Consider the following 16,798-nt stretch of genomic DNA (forward strand, 5'->3'; position numbering starts at 1 on the left):
TGTTCAGATGTAGGACAGAGTGACATTAATGGTAATGACGTGGTAAGATGTGTTCAGATGTAGGACATTGACAGTAATGACGTGGTAAGATGTGTTCATATGTAGGACAGTGACATTAATGGTAATGACATGGTAAGATGTGTTCAGATGTAGGACATTGACAGTAATGACGTGGTAAGATGTGTTCATATGTAGGACAGTGACATTAATGGTAATGACGTGGTAAGATGTGTTCAGATGTAGGACAGAGTGACACTAACGGTAATGACGTGGTAAGATGTGTTCAGATGTAGGACAGGGTGACACTAACGGTAATGACGTGGTGAGATGTGTTCAGATGTAGGACAGGGTGACATTAATGGTAATGACGTGGTAAAATGTGTTCAGATGTAGGACAGTGACATTAACGGTAATGAAGTGGTAAGTTGTGTTCAGATGTAGGACAGAGTGACATTAATGGTAATGACGTGGTAAGATGTGTTCAGATGTAGGACAGGGTGACATTAATGGTAATGACGTGGTAAGATGTGTTCAGATGTAGGACAGTGCCATTGACGGTAATGACGTGGTAAGATGTGTTCAGATGTAGGACAGAATGACATTGACGGTAATGACGTGGTAAGATGTGTTCAGATGTAGGACACAGTGACATTAACGGTAACGATGTGGTAAGATGTGTTCAGATGTAGGACAGAGTGACATTAACGTTAACGACGTGGTAAGATGTGTTCAGATGTAGGACAGAGTGACATTAACGTTAACGACGTGGTAAGATGTGTTCAGATGTAGGACAGAGTGACATTAACAGTAATGACGTGGTAAGTTGTGTTCAGATGTAGGACATTGACGGTAATGACGTGGTAAGATGTGTTCAGATGTAGGACATTGACGGTAATGATGTGGTAAGATGTGTTCAGATGTAGGACAGAGTGACATTGACGGTAATGACTTGGTGAGGCTCCAAAACCATTTTAGTATGCCCCTATTTATTGTACTTGCATAATTTGTTCTTGTTTAATTCAACAATAATAAATGAGAGGGTTATTTTATTCTTCTTACAGAAGAAGTTTGCTGGATAAGACCAGTATAATAACAAAAACAATTCATCCATAGTTAATCTAATCAGAGGTTTAATGTTTTTCTTTATACTATAGTACAATTTATCATCAGTAGATGATGAGCTAAAGATAGAATTGTTTAAATGTTTTCCACTTCAATGTTTTTAGTACCTTTTTTTTGCCATTACATTTTAACTAATTACACATTTATTATCTAACACGTATTCGAATAACTAAAAGAAAAACAACCTAGATTAACCTTCAATATCAAAAGTGGGGTAATTAAATACCTGTTTGTGACTGATACTGACAGTCACATTTTTATGCGTGATCCTGGAGTATAAATAAACATTACCCCCAAATTTTTGAAAACAGGTTGGTTTACTAACCAAACTGGGTACATATGAGAGTGTTTGGTTAGCACCTGTCTCAGCAGTAAGTGTAATATAGCTTAGAGACAAACTACACGTCAGCAGAGTAATGAGGACATAACCAGGGGAAGAGGGATTTTTGAAAACAGGTTGGTTTACTAACCAAACTGGGTACATATGAGAGTGTTTGGTTAGCACCTGTCTCAGCAGTAAGTGTAATATAGCTTAGAGACAAACTACACGTCAGCAGAGTAATGAGGACATAACCAGGGGAAGAGGGATTTTTGAAAATGGAGCAACATGTTGTCATGTTGCTCAATTATTAAATCTATTGCAAAGTCTGGTCTCCCACACGAGGAGTCAATACCAAACCAGTGGCAAGATCGTGATGGTGAACATTGCAAAAGGGTTAGGGAGATCATCATATGCATATTTAGTTAGTCACATATATATATTACTTGCCACAAACAGTACCAAACTGAAACATTACATTCAACATGTAACAGGGCGTTAACATTTCTACACTGGCAGCTGGTTTCATGTTAGGAGGTCAAGACCGTAACACATCCATGGATGGGCTAGTGATTACATCAAATAGAACATCAGTGATTTGACATCATTCCTCTTCACTGATAAATCCAGATTCTATCCTGCGTATACTGAAAGGCATGCCAGGATCTGGAGACAAAGTTGTGAATGTTGTTTGTTGCAGAACACGATAGAAATGGAGACCGATCTGTCATGGTAAAGGCTGGAATCAGCATACATGGAAGGATGAACCTCTAGTCATCCATGGTAGGAGTTAGGTACCACCTGATACTGAGATTTTATGCTGATGAAGTCAGAATCAAGCTTCATTTTGACTGATGACAATGTCTGCTAACATGAAACAAGTGTGAGGATGTACTAGCCAGCAAGGTCTCCTGACCTGGACCCTACTGGACATACTTCGGGCATGCCAAAAAAAAAGTTGATAATGGCCCACACAGTCAATCCAGGACTGAGCATGAGCTTCAGGAAGAGCCCAAATTCCATAGCAATATATAACGTGCCTAATTAGTGAGATGTATAGGCACTGTCATAGTGTCTCTTGGCAGACATAACACAGTGCTGTTCAAGTACAAATGCACAGGGAGTGATTATTTAAGAAAAATTAATAACTATGAAATTTCACAAACACTGTGTTTTTTGAACTTTCCATTGTTATATAACAAAAGATTATCTAATGATAAAATAAACATTCTAACATAAATATCTTTAATTAAAAACAAAACTATAATATTTTCAAGATACAAAAGCCAACTTTCTGTCACTAGAAATGACAGACAAAAGCTTACAAGCTGGAGGAGAAGAATACCTAACTTTATGCTAGAAAATATGACTATAATTACAAAAAAAACAACAGCAAATTAAAAATAAAAATATCTTTACTAAATAGTGTAAGAATAAAACAAGTCCCTCATTTGGGGAAGAAAACTACATTTATAAATACAGTATTACAATGTCCTAACCCTCCAAAAACTAAAAAATGATCCAGTACCCTGTCAGCAGCACGGATCTCTTGCTTCGTTCTTCTTGCCATGGGACTGCTCGGCTGTACACTAACTGTACTTCCAACACTTAGAAGAGATTTAACAGGGTGCTTGTGAAATAGTTTCGGATTTAAGGTTCCAAATTCTTGATAGGTAAATTCAGCATCTTTTGGAAGTCCAACAGGTTCAGGAGGAGTTATGAACACAGTTCGGTCACTTTTTTGATGTTCATCTGACTCCAGAAGGTGATGTTGATCTGGAAGTTCACCGGACAAATCAACTTTGTCTGTGCATTCATCAAAGAAAGCTAAACTCACATCTTTGTCTGACACAAAGGATCGCTCTTCAATAAAGCGTATAAACATCTGTGTCTTCATCAACAAACTGTAAAACCTGTGATAGGCCTTGTCCCTGCTCTTTATAAATCCTGCAAAGCAAAATAACAACTGTAATTAGATTGTAAAAAACAGAAGGCAGAACAAATATTCCAAGTCTTGTTTGATGCTAAATATGATTGGGATACACTGCCTAATCAAATATTCCAAGTCTTGTTTCATGTTAACTATGACTGGGATACACTGCCTAATCAATTATTCCAAGTCTTGTTTCATGTTAACTATGACTGGGATACACTGCCTAATCAATTATTCCAAGTCTTGTTTGATGCTAACTATGACTGGGATACACTGCCTAATCAAATATTCCAAGTCTTGTTTCATGTTAAGTATGACTGGGATACACTGTTTAATCAATTATTCCAAGTTTTGTTTGATGCTAACTATGATTGGGATACACTGCTTAATCAATTATTCCAAGTCTTGTTTGATGCTAACTATGATTGGGATACACTGCTTAATCAATTATTCCAAGTCTTGTTTGATGCTAAATATGATTGGGATACACTGCCTAATCAAGTATTCCAAGTCTTGTTTCATGTTAACTATGATTGGGATACACTGCCTAATCAAGTATTCCAAGTTTTGTTTCATGTTAACTATGATTGGGATACACTGCCTAATCAAGTATTCCAAGTTTTGTTTCATGTTAACTATGATTGGGATACACTGCCTAATCAAGTATTCCAAGTTTTGTTTGATGTTAACTATGACTGGGATACACTGTTTAATCAATTATTCCAAGTTTTGTTTCATGTTAACTATGACTGGGATACACTGCCTAATCAAAACATGAAACAAGACTTGGAATAAGCTATGATTGGGATACACTGCCTAATCAAATATTCCAAGTCTTGTTTCATGTTAACTATGACTGGGATACACTGCCTAATCAAATATTCCAAGTTTTTGAGATTGTTTAATTTTGTTTTCTATTTATGAAAATTTCACAATAAAAGTATTTTGATAAAATTTGGCTATATTTTTCCCACTACTTAATTTTATAATTAAGCAAATCAACCAAAAATAGAAATTCAAATATACCTTGACCATCAAAGAGAGAGCTTGGATCCGTAGCTTTTACAGTTGGAGCTCGAGTTATCGGAAGTAGGTAGGATCGGAAACCTTTCAAAATAGCTGCCATAAATCGAAGAAATGCTTCTTGGATTTCCAGCTCCAGCTGGTGCTAAAAGATAAGAAAGAGCAACTGAAATTCAACAAATCAGATGAACATTTAAAAAAAAATCAAACTAAGTGAGATTAATCTGTTTTAATGTAACCCACTAGACTGATATCTGGGGAAAATAGCTTATTATTTTATCCATAGAAAAATCAACAAAATTAAGATATTTAAATTCTGTTTTGTTTTTACATATGATAATGCTCAAATCTTGTCTTAAACTACCACTCTTCTTTTACAGAACGTTTGTGTATGATACCTTTGTCATCAGGCCTTACAACAAGTACAGAAAAAAATTGTTTTCCTAAACAATAAAGAAAACAGGATATATATAGGCCAGTATACACAAACACCCAAACACAACGATACCTTCATTACCATCCACATTCCATCAAATGAAGAATCATCCAGTCTTTCTAAAGTAGAGCTGAAAATATTGGTGCTCTAGACATTGAACTCCAGTAGATCTTATGAACTTTCAATAATGGTTAGAGACAGCTTGAATGGGTAATGAAGAAAAACTTTAATATAAGTTTAACATAACAGCAAATGTACAACGTATATTAAAATTTTTCTTCATTACCCATTCAAGCCGTCTCCAACCATTATTAGTCTCAAAGTGGGTTCCTCGTCATCGAATTATGAACTTTCTGTGTAATCATTACAAAGGTTACTCCATTTGTTGATACTGTCAACTACAGACTCTTCGTCATTGCATACATGCCATGTCTAAGACAGAGAAGTTAAAATATACAGTCAAGCAAGTTTAACGGAGAAATCCCCACAAAATTCTGAAATCCATCCTCATACTCAACAAACAGCGACTACCCATAGGAAAACATTTAGGAGATAAGCTCAAAGAACATGATGATAAGAGACTCGTGATGACACTGAACTCCACAATTGTGGAAGACTATTTTAAAACTGGACACACCTACAAATGGGAAGACTTGAGACTTTCTAGACCAAGAACAAGTTCTGTAAGACCCAAAACAATCAACATATTAACTATAAGAAAGTAAGCAAAAGAAACAGATTTAAAGGCAAGCTTAGAAGTAAGCAGCCTATGGTACTCCTTCTTAAAGTTAAAGAACAAGTCAACCAATCTTTCAGAGTCACTGTTTAAACATGCACACAACACAGCTCTCTGTGCCAGTTCTCAGTCAACACTCCCCCAATCAAAAAGGTTCAAATCTTCACCTTCTTAACTCTTTCAGCACGGGCTCGGTCCCAGGGACTGACTCATAACAATTTTGTTATAATATTCATGCTATAACTTTTAAATTAGTAAGCGTATCTTCACGAAATTTTGCATATTATCAGTAAACACTACAAGGCTTAGGTAAGTAAAATGTCAGATTTTTTTATTAAGTTTTAAGATTTTTTAAGTAATGTTTTTCTCGTGACTTTTTTTTTGGAATGTTAACTATCCAATATGCAAAGTAATTTTGATTTTAAGATTAAAAATACTTTTATGCATCAGAAAATTTTCAAATTTCACATGCGAAGTCTTTATAACCTCCAGAGAATTATCAAACATATTTTAAGAAAATTATTTATATTTTATCTGTTATTTTTGCTATCAAATCTCTGTACGGGTATGGTCAATTTGACCAACCTTGTAACCACCATAAAAAATTAAGAAATAAATATAAATTATGCTTTTTTCGTTCTAGAAAGACTATATATAATAACATGAAAATTCAAATGTTTAGTCTAAATAGCTTCAATCTCATAACATTATACATTTATATATATATATATATATATTTATTATATTTACCTTTCAGCCATGCCCGACTAACATAACAGAAATTGAAATGACGTGGCGCAAGTTCACTCATGTTACCATATCCAAGAATATAAAACTGTCCTTTACAAAGTGACCTGTCTTGGCTAGTAGACTAGTATTTTGTGAAATATGATCACATTCCAGTTATAATACATTGTATATGTATGTACATTATTACTATTTACAAATAAGTTCTTAAACTTATTTTTCTCAAAACATAGAACAGTAAATAAAGAAGACAAGCAAACAATTGTCTCTTATAGTTATGACCTTTGTACTCGTTTGCTGCTTGCCATAGGTTGCTAAGCCTTATCAAATTTTGCACATGAAGGATATGAAATAAAATAATTTGTTTTAAGTTCTGAAATAACCAAATATAGTAAATTACTATATCAATACCATAGAATCCCACTATAATTTATCAGGCTTAGTAACTAAGTTGTATTTCGGTCTAAAAACTATGAAATTTGGAGCTCACTAAAGTCTTACCTTATCGCTTGGAATCTAGAATGAAAAGGGTTTGTCACCCGAATACTTCAAAGAGGATGAGAAAGCCACTACGGAGACATTTTGAGCTTTTTACTGGTTATTTACATGTCACTGGGCAAAGTAGGTATACATAAGAAAGTGTTTCTAAAAATGGAAAGAGGTGGGCAGGGCCACTGTGTTTGATTCAGTAAATGTAGAAATATCTCAACAAATAGAAAAGATAGGAGGTTTTTATTTTATATTCTAGCTTGTCAATATCAGTAATTTAAGTTCCTAATTCGTAAGAAACTATAGACTTTGTGTTTGGACATCAGAAACATCTAATTTGAACCAATGCTGCATTCAACATACCACGTAACAAACAAAAATATTTAAGTTTTTTTAATATTTACTTTTAAACTAAGAAATTAACCAATGTATAATATTAAAGTTTGAATTATAATCTACAATTTGATACCAAACTTACTGACATAAATTCATCAAATAGTAGTTCAATAAAACTTTGAATGAGAGTCAATAAACACGATGACATGGCCTTTGACCTGTGTCAATAGGGTTAACAGAACTTTCTTTGTAACAAACAGACCTGAAAACAGTAATAGATGTCACCACTCAACGGTTTCTTCACAACTAAAGATACTGTGAAAAAGATCCAGGTTTTAAACAGGCTGTTTCAGTCCATAATTGTCCTTATTAAAAAAAAAAAAGAATCCTTTTTGCACGAATAGTTACAAATATACTTGACTCACACTTTTCTCTAAAAATGAGCATTCATAAGACATAGTTTAATATCTTTTTTTGTTCTCTAACTAAGTCCAGTGGCATTCCTTCTATACTACACTTGTACTTCTTCCTAAACATATTAATTTAACTAAGTCCAGTGGCATTCCTTCTATACTACACTTGTACTTCTTCATTCCTTCTACACTACACTTGTACTTCTTCCTAAACATATTAATTTAACTAAGTCCAGTGGCATTCCTTCTACACTACACTTGTACTTCTTCCTAAACATATTAATTTAACTAAGTCCAGTGGCATTCCTTCTACACTACACTTGTACTTCTTCCTAAACATATTAATTTAACTAAGTCCAGTGGCATTCCTTCTACACTACACTTGTACTTCTTCATAAACATATTAATTTAACTAAGTCCAGTGGCATTCCTTCTACACTACACTTGTACTTCTTCCTAAACATATTAATTTTCTATACCTCTTTTTTCTTCATCTTGAAGTCGTGGTCCATTGGTGCCATCGTCTGTGAGACTTCCTGGAGACTATGAGCTTTGTTTGCCCAAGTCATCTTCCTCATCTTGTCAGACAGCACTTGAAGAGTGTTCTTTAGAACTCTGGCAGGACGCTATAGAAAAGAACAAACATAAATCCAAAGAAACCATAAGAATCACACATCAATGAGAATAATATATTAAACATTTTTTACTCTACCTGCTTCAAGCATGTTTTATTGTCATCTTTGTGAGAAGTACAAAATGATTAGATGAACAGTATATAATGCCACCGTGACTTTGTGAGAAGTACAAATGATTAGATGAACAGTATATAACGCCACCGTGACTTTGTGAGAAGTACAAAATGGCTAGATGAACAGTATATAACGCCACCGTGACTTTGTGAGAAGTACAAAATGGTTAGATGAACAGTATATAACGCCACCGTGACTTTGTGAGAAGTACAAAATGATTAGATGAACAGTATATAATGCCACCGTGACTTTGTGAGAAGCACAAATGATTAGATGAACAGTATATAATGCCACCGTGACTTTGTGAGAAGTACAAATGATTAGATGAACAGTATATAATGCCACCGTGACTTTGTGAGAAGTACAAAATGGCTAGATGAACAGTATATAACACCACCGTGACTTTGTGAGAAGTACAAAATGATTAGATGAACAGTATATAATGCCACCATGACTTTGTGAGAAGTACAAAATGATTAGATGAACAGTATATAATGCTACCGTGACTTTGTGAGAAGTACATAATGATTAGATGAACAGTATATAACGCCACCGTGACTTTGTGAGAAGTACAAAATGATTAGATGAACAGTATATAATGCCACCGTGACTTTGTGAGAAGTACAAGGTGATTAGATGAACAGTATATAACGCCACCGTGACTTTGTGAGAAGTACAAGGTGATTAGATGAACAGTATATAATGCCACCGTGACTTTGTGAGAAGTACAAAATGGCTAGATGAACAGTATATAATGCCACCGTGACTTTGTGAGAAGTACAAAATGGCTAGATGAACAGTATATAATGCCACCGTGACTTTGTGAGAAGTACAAAATGGCTAGATGAACAGTATATAACACCACCATGACTTTGTGAGAAGTACAAAATGATTAGATGAACAGTATATAACACCACCGTGACTTTGTGAGAAGTACAAAATGGCTAGATGAACAGTATATAACACCACCGTGACTTTGTGAGAAGTACAAAATGGCTAGATGAACAGTATATAACACCACCGTGACTTTGTGAGAAGTACAAAATGATTAGATGAACAGTATATAACGTCACCATGACTTTGTGAGAAGTACAAAATGATTAGATGAACAGTACATAATGCCACCATGATTTACATATTTGTCACTTCTGATTTTTAGGATGAGGAAATAGAACTAAAATATTATTTATATTGTGTCAAATTCTGCACAAAAGTCAACTGATTAAAATGGTAGCCAAACAAAATCTTTATGTTAAACAACTTGTAATATTATTGATTTGAAAAAGGCAACCATTTCTTCAAAAGTACTTTCTGTAAGTAACTTCTGTTCAACAGATATCCCAAGAATTTATGGTATAAAAGTTGTTACTTCTCAACTGTACAATAGATGACCTCTGGTGATAGATCTGTGTTACACAAGTTCATAAGTTTCTTTTCTAGTTTTGAAACTGAATTCACATGTTTCTTAACAGACTGTTTCGTTTTATCACTACAATCAGAAATGACTGTTTAACCATGTTCATTACTATAAACCCAGGTTCACATCCCTACTTATTCTACAATTCCTACCACCCTAAGTTTACACCATGTTCCGTTCAATACTCACAATTCCTTTGTTTCAGTCGTGTTAACAATAAGGACAGTGATTTCTTCGCTATGGCTGATGAACTATGTTTTTCTACAAAAAATGATTACTCTGTTTTCGTAATTGATAATACTCTTAATAAAGGAGTTTCGATTTTCTCATTGAAATGATAACGTACAAAGAGTATATCACTTTTCATAACATAAAACTTAGTGAACCCATCAGGGAAAATGTCATATTTTCCATAATGACTCTGTAAGAAATATTATTTTCACTAATTAACACACAGTGATATTCTTGTATAAGCTAACTTATATGACTCTGATGAACGTTTCACAAGACCTGGATGTTACCCTTGCAACCATTTGTGTTTTTTTATAGTAAAGCCACACTGGGCTAGCTGTTGTGTCCACCATGGGGAATCAAACCCTGGATTTTAACATTGTGTGTAAACTTACCAACGTAAGATAATGATAATAATAAAAATTGTAACATTTCTTTACCTTTGGTAATAATTTGCTGTTCAGTCCCTTTTTCTCCTCTGCCCTACAACATTTAAAAAAATCAGCTGTAACTTAATATCCCAAATAATCAATGTTTGTGTCATCACGATTTGAAAAAAATAAAATGAAAATTCAAAGAATAAGTAAAAAGCCTTAATGGCAATATTTCAATGTACAGTTCAGCTGACTTAAAAGCAGATATACTGCAAATTTATTTTACTGCCAAAAATTCAAACACAGTCCGAATGAAATATTGTAATAAAGATATAATGCTAATAAATATCAAAACACACAATTTATTGTAAAGAAAAAGTCAGTCTAAGTTAAATAGGAATCAATGAAACTAAGTTGAATGGACAGCAACTGTCTGTTGTATTCAAACACAAGTGTAGAGGATGACGTTTCAAAACTCTTCTGCCTTTCATCTTCAGGTCAGTGCGTGTATGGTGTTGTATGTCTTTGTAGTATTGTGGAGAGCATGTTATGATTGGTTGGTTTATCCATGTTTATAATTGGTGGAGAGTTCCTGTAGATTTAGCCAATGGTAAGCCACATGTTATATTATGTTCATGTAAAATGGTTCTTTAATTTTCCAGAATTTGTCTGTGTTGGTGATTCTAGTTGTTTCCCAGTATATTTTGTGTCCAGTTGACATGGTGTGTTCTTCAATGGTTGAATTTTGTGTTTTCATGAACCTTGTACTGTATTTATGTTCTTTTATTTTTTGTCGCGAGTCTTTGTCCCGTTTCTCCAATGTATGTTTCGTTGCAGGAATACGGAATTTCATAAATTATGTTTTTGTGTGTCTCATTGGTAGGAATTTTGCTTGTTTTTTACCAGAATGGATTTTAATGTCTTGTAACACGCTCTCCACAATCCACCAAAATACTATAAAGACAACGTCATACACACACGGACCTGAAGACTTGGTTTTTTCTGCATTAAATATTTATGAAAGAAAGTGGCATAACTCAAGGATCAAAATAATTAAAATATTATGGATATCTGAATTATTACTTTTATCACACTATCTAATTTAAAAACACACATCTTACAAAAATATGTTATTTGTATCCAGGTCCACACAGGCGACCTCTTGTGGAGGATCATGCAAGTCAAAATAACGGGAATCCACCCCTGGAGAAAACAAAAAAGAAATTATCTTAATAAACAATAACTTGCAATCAGCACATGCATTTAATGAAGACATAACTTTTATTTTTAAGTATGTTACCAACACAGAAAGCCAAGTGTAGACATCTGTGCTATTTAATTTAAAATACACGGTTCTGATACGAACAAGGAGTTGGCCTAAAATATGGAATACAACAAAAAGCTTGAATAAATAAAATATTAACTATGAAATATTATATATTTCCTACTTGTGCGCTTTAAAATATAAATTTTATTTATTTCAATATCTATATATTATTGCTAATCAGAAACACAAAATAGTTTAGCATGCTCTTGGAAAACTCAAAATGCTGTATATTTAAAAGAAAAGGATTATTGAGGTAATACTGAAAAATAAAATAAACAACAATACAACTTTACTGAGAAAAAGTTACAATAACCATGGTAAACACACTTGAACAATGTATTAATGATAAACCATTATCACCTCAATAATCGTGCTAACCAATTATTATAACTTACCTCTCCAACAATATAATGATACACAATTAATGACACTTGCTAACATACAACAATCTTGGTACTCAAGTTATAGGGTTTTTTTGTTATATATATATAATACACTGACTTTGATTAACAACCAGTCCTACAAGACATTAAAAATAATTATTCTTCACAAATAGGTATTAGGGTATATTATAATAACTCACCAACAATGAATGGAAGAGGTGCACTTAACACATCTGCTAGTCCTAATGGACACAAAGGGATGTAAGGACATTGCCAATGAAAAGGAAATATGAGCTAAAAAATAATAAACATGAAGGTATTAATAAAAGCATGAGAATACGATACTGAACAAACGTATTTAAAGAAGAACCTTCTTCAAAGGAATATAGTTATTTTTCTCATCAAAAAGTATTCTCAATAGATATATATATATATATATATATTTAGATGTATCGTAAAAGAAAATTGGTAAACTGTGTACGATAAAATTAAACATTTTCACTTTAATTTGTCCACATATTGCTTGAAATGAAACGTCTCAAGATAAAAATTTTTCTGAGATTTTCAAAGATGTCTCATCTAAGTTCTCTAAATATAAATCTATTTCATGATCTTATCTTGCTAATAATGTTAATAGTAAAAGTACGTAACTCACAGAACAAAGAATAAGTTAAACTACTCATATGGTCGTTTACATGCTCTAGAAGTGACTGCAGTTGAAGTTTGGACAAAATAAAATGCTCGTAATATTTTTCCTGTTCAAGGTAGATAGTAATGCTACTTGCATGGTAGGGAATATAATTATAATTATTTAAAATTAAATCAGGTTCAACAACACTATCAAAATCCCTAGCAATGGAAAATACAGTCTCATATCTATAAAACAGAGCATTTACACTACCATCCGACAGCCTCAAAACCTATACATCAACAACCATGCAGTTAGTTCAGAACTCTGTACACTATGTCCACATGATGTTATACATCATGGAAGCCAAGACACAATCTGGACTTATCTGTAATAAAGACAGGATCCTAACTGACATCTGTACTTATTGACAACCTGGCAGCAGTTTTGGTAATAATTTCTCAAGTCAGTTAGAGGTTACATCTTTCAGTCTATCTGTGACGTTGTGACGCCTCTAGCTGACTTGAGAAATTATTACCAAAACTACTGCTGGCCAGTATTACGTCACAACATCACAGATAGACTGAAAGATGTAACCTCTAGCTGACTTGAGAAATTATTACCAAAACTACTGCTGGCCAGTATTATTACATCTTTCAGTCTATCTGTGACGTTGTGACGTAATACTGGCCAGCAGTAGTTTTGGGAAACTGTCAGTCAAGTCTCAGAGCACCAACAGTGTCGTGTTCTCAGACACCATTTCTTATCTGGTATCTAGTATACAGCCTGAAATTACTCTTTGTGACACAAATAGCAAAAGAACTTTTGAGTATGTTCACTCTTAAGCTCCGTTTCATCAACAAGACATTCAACTAGTTATAAACCAAGACACACTTTGTACTGTAGTGTTTAAACTGTGTGGAAGTGGAGGAAGAAAGATTAAATTAACACAAGTAAATAAATATTTTTAGTTCAAGTATGAGAAAACATAAACAACTGAAAATGATGAACATATTTCTTTAAATTATGAAATTAAAATAGCTAAGCTTACATTGTTACAAGTTCTAAAATATTTCCAAAATCTTTTTAACCTTACAGCTACCAAATGGAAGTCCATATGGTTACTACCTGTTTTTTAAACGCATTTTTCAAAACTATTTATACACCAAGTTGCTCATTGGTCCATGACTTTTTTGGTTACAGGGCCATAATAACATACGAGTCATCCAAACAAATCTAAACAAAAATTCCATCAATATCATACTTACTTCCAATAATCAATTCTGGATATTTCACAGATGAAATTGTGATTTTATCCACATTTTTTGGTCAGTTCTTTACAAATGAACATAAAATTACTTGATGATATGTAGAAACCATTGGTAGGAATGACATAGAAAGAATCAGTAAGTTACCGTGACAACAGCTTCAGCAACGCTCGTAAGGACATCGGGGCGTAAGGAATGAAACAAGATCTTCTGTTCAGTCAAGGCAAGCAAGAAAACATTGAGACAATTATCAGGACCTAGGTTTCTGAGCAATTGCCTGAAAGAAGCTCCACTGTAGGAATAAAATCGCTTTCGGTTAAAGCTCCATCTGGTATTAAAACACTAAAAGTTGTGGAAATATGTTAAATCTTATTTCTTACTGAACGTCTTTTTTTTGGCTTTTATACATTTTGTAGAAGAATGGCAAATCATTAGTTGACCACCACAATAAAAAGCTTTTTGAAAAACTTATTGAAATGGGAATTACACTTTTGGAATCCAAAAATAAATAACTATTAGAATAGCTGATTAAAAAAACACTTCTCACCTATACCTCATCGTATCATATTTTTCCCATGCACAGTACTTTTGAATATTAATACGTACCTTAGAAGTAGTGGATTATCTTCAGGTTGAGCCAGAGAAATAGTCTTATCAGCCAACTAGAAAAATGAAACATTGATAACTTTTCAAGAGTTTGGTCACACAAATGACAAATGTATTAAATCATAAAAATAATCAACATGACATAAATGTACAAACTAATTTATGATAACATAAATTTTCAAACTTTTGCAAAAATAGCAAATAACAATACATTATGTATTTGTGTGGAAGTACATAAACAGACACACAAACGTATGCATGATTAATGTAGATTCAGAGAAGAAATTTCTTATTTATAAGCAAGAAAACTTTTGTACAAAGTACTATTCAGTTGATATGAAGGGTTATATAAAAAATACAGTATACATACTGGCATTTTTTTTTGACCAAGTAGTTCACAAAACTGACCGATTTTCCACTACATATGTAGAAATAAGAAACCCATAATTTGGGATATATTCAAACAGATTTAATAACACTTTTACTATAACACACTTGATGTGCTGAGTGTTTGAAAACAAAAACCAAAACCATGACTCTTGTATTCGATGAAACGTCCATTAATCACAATGCAGCCAATTTCAAACTAAAAGTAAGAATTCACATCTGTTATCTTACAATTTTGTTTTATCATCTACATAAGACTAAAATAAAAAACAAAGTTTAATGAATCTCCACACACACACTTTTATTTAACACAATAAGTAGATTAAAAAGACGAAAAACCTTGTTTTATCATCTTAGGTGTGTTAAATGTTAGCACTGAAATCATAATTTGAAACAATAAAAAATTCAGAAATACCTGGATAAGAATCCGTGGGCGTTGGCCTGAGGGAAAAGGGACATCCATCATGAAGTGTGAAATGTACCTGTTATATATCGTCAATAACAATCATTAATTTAAATGATTAAACTACAAGTTATCCAGTTGTTTCGTGTTACATTAAAACTACAAGTTATCCAGTTGTTTCGTGTTACATTAAAACTACAAGTTATCCAGTTGTTTCATGGTACATTAAAACTACAAGTTATCCAGTTGTTTCTTGGTACATTAAAACTACAAGTTATCCAGTTGTTTCATGGTACATTAAAACTACAAGTTATCCAGTTGTTTCATGGTACATTAAAACTACAAGTTATCCAGTTGTTTCGTGGTACATTAAAACTACAAGTTATCCAGTTGTTTCATGTTACATTAAAACTACAAGTTATCCAGTTGTTTCGTGTTACATTAAAACTACAAGTTATCCAGTTGTTTCGTGTTACATTAAAACTACAAGTTATCCAGTTGTTTCGTGGTACATTAAAACTACAAGTTATCCAGTTGTTTCATGGTGCATTAGGTTACATCTAAACAAATTGAATACAGTGGTTCTTAAGAAATTACAACTGAAAAGAGTTAAAACTATATGTCTCTAGAGAGAGAAAAGAAAATCTAACCTTTCAAGGGGTACTCGGTGGGGGCCTGTGATAGATGTTTGGTGTAGAAATAGTAGAAACTTTTCAAACGTGTCAAAGAATGGCCATCGGGAGAGAATACAAATAGCTTTATTTGCATGCAAGCCTTTTTTATTTCTATCATCTTCCGTCATATAGCCCAACTGAGATTTGCATATGGAACTTAGTTTCTCCTCTGGGTATTTTTCGTAGAATGTAACCGCTGCCCCATACACCTGTGTAATACCACATATCTTAATATTATATCTCCAACATTTTAACCTGTGTATTACCACATATCTTAATATTATATCTCCAACATTTTAACCTGTGTAATACCACATATCTTAATATTATATCTCCAACATTTTAACCTGTGTATTACCACATATCTTAATATTATATCTGAGTGGTGATGATGTCTAGCATGTGTAAATATATACAAGTGGTGATGATGTCTAGCATGTGTAAATACTAGCATGTGTAAATATATACGAGTGGTGATGATGTCTAGCATGTGTAAATATATACGAGTGGTGATGATGTCTAGCATGTGTAAATATATACGAGTGGTGATGATGTCTAGCATGTGTAAATATATACGAGTGGTGATGATGTCTGGCATGTGTAAATATACGGGTGGAGATGATGTCTGGCATGTGTAAAACATCATCACCACTCGTATATATTTACACATGCTAGACACTGGCATGTGTAAATATACGGGTGGAAATGGTGTCTGGCATGTGTAAATATACGGGTGGAAATGGTGTCTAGCATGTGTAAATATACGGGTGGAAATGGACATCATCTCCACCCGTATA

General features: G+C 33.4%; 1 protein-coding gene across 1 annotated transcript in view; it reads right to left on the reverse strand.

Annotated features, from left to right (window-relative positions):
- The window catches only part of LOC106473311 (DENN domain-containing protein 4C-like), a 35,765-nt gene that overhangs the window by 2,458 nt on the left and 16,509 nt on the right, over positions 1-16,798 (reverse strand). Inside the window, exons 7-16 of the mRNA XM_013933992.2 lie at positions 15,978-16,210; positions 15,340-15,406; positions 14,538-14,593; positions 14,079-14,223; positions 12,236-12,329; positions 11,447-11,528; positions 10,392-10,434; positions 8,034-8,180; positions 4,401-4,542; positions 2,970-3,388 (exon numbers count right to left, since the gene is read on the reverse strand). Of these exons, the coding sequence (XP_013789446.1) occupies positions 2,970-3,388; positions 4,401-4,542; positions 8,034-8,180; positions 10,392-10,434; positions 11,447-11,528; positions 12,236-12,329; positions 14,079-14,223; positions 14,538-14,593; positions 15,340-15,406; positions 15,978-16,210 (1,428 nt within the window). The remainder of the gene's footprint in view (positions 1-2,969; positions 3,389-4,400; positions 4,543-8,033; positions 8,181-10,391; positions 10,435-11,446; positions 11,529-12,235; positions 12,330-14,078; positions 14,224-14,537; positions 14,594-15,339; positions 15,407-15,977; positions 16,211-16,798) is intronic.

The sequence above is a fragment of the Limulus polyphemus genome, unplaced genomic scaffold, assembly GCF_000517525.1.
Source record: "Limulus polyphemus unplaced genomic scaffold, Limulus_polyphemus-2.1.2 Scaffold6063, whole genome shotgun sequence".
Classification (NCBI taxonomy): Eukaryota; Metazoa; Arthropoda; class Merostomata; order Xiphosura; family Limulidae; genus Limulus; species Limulus polyphemus.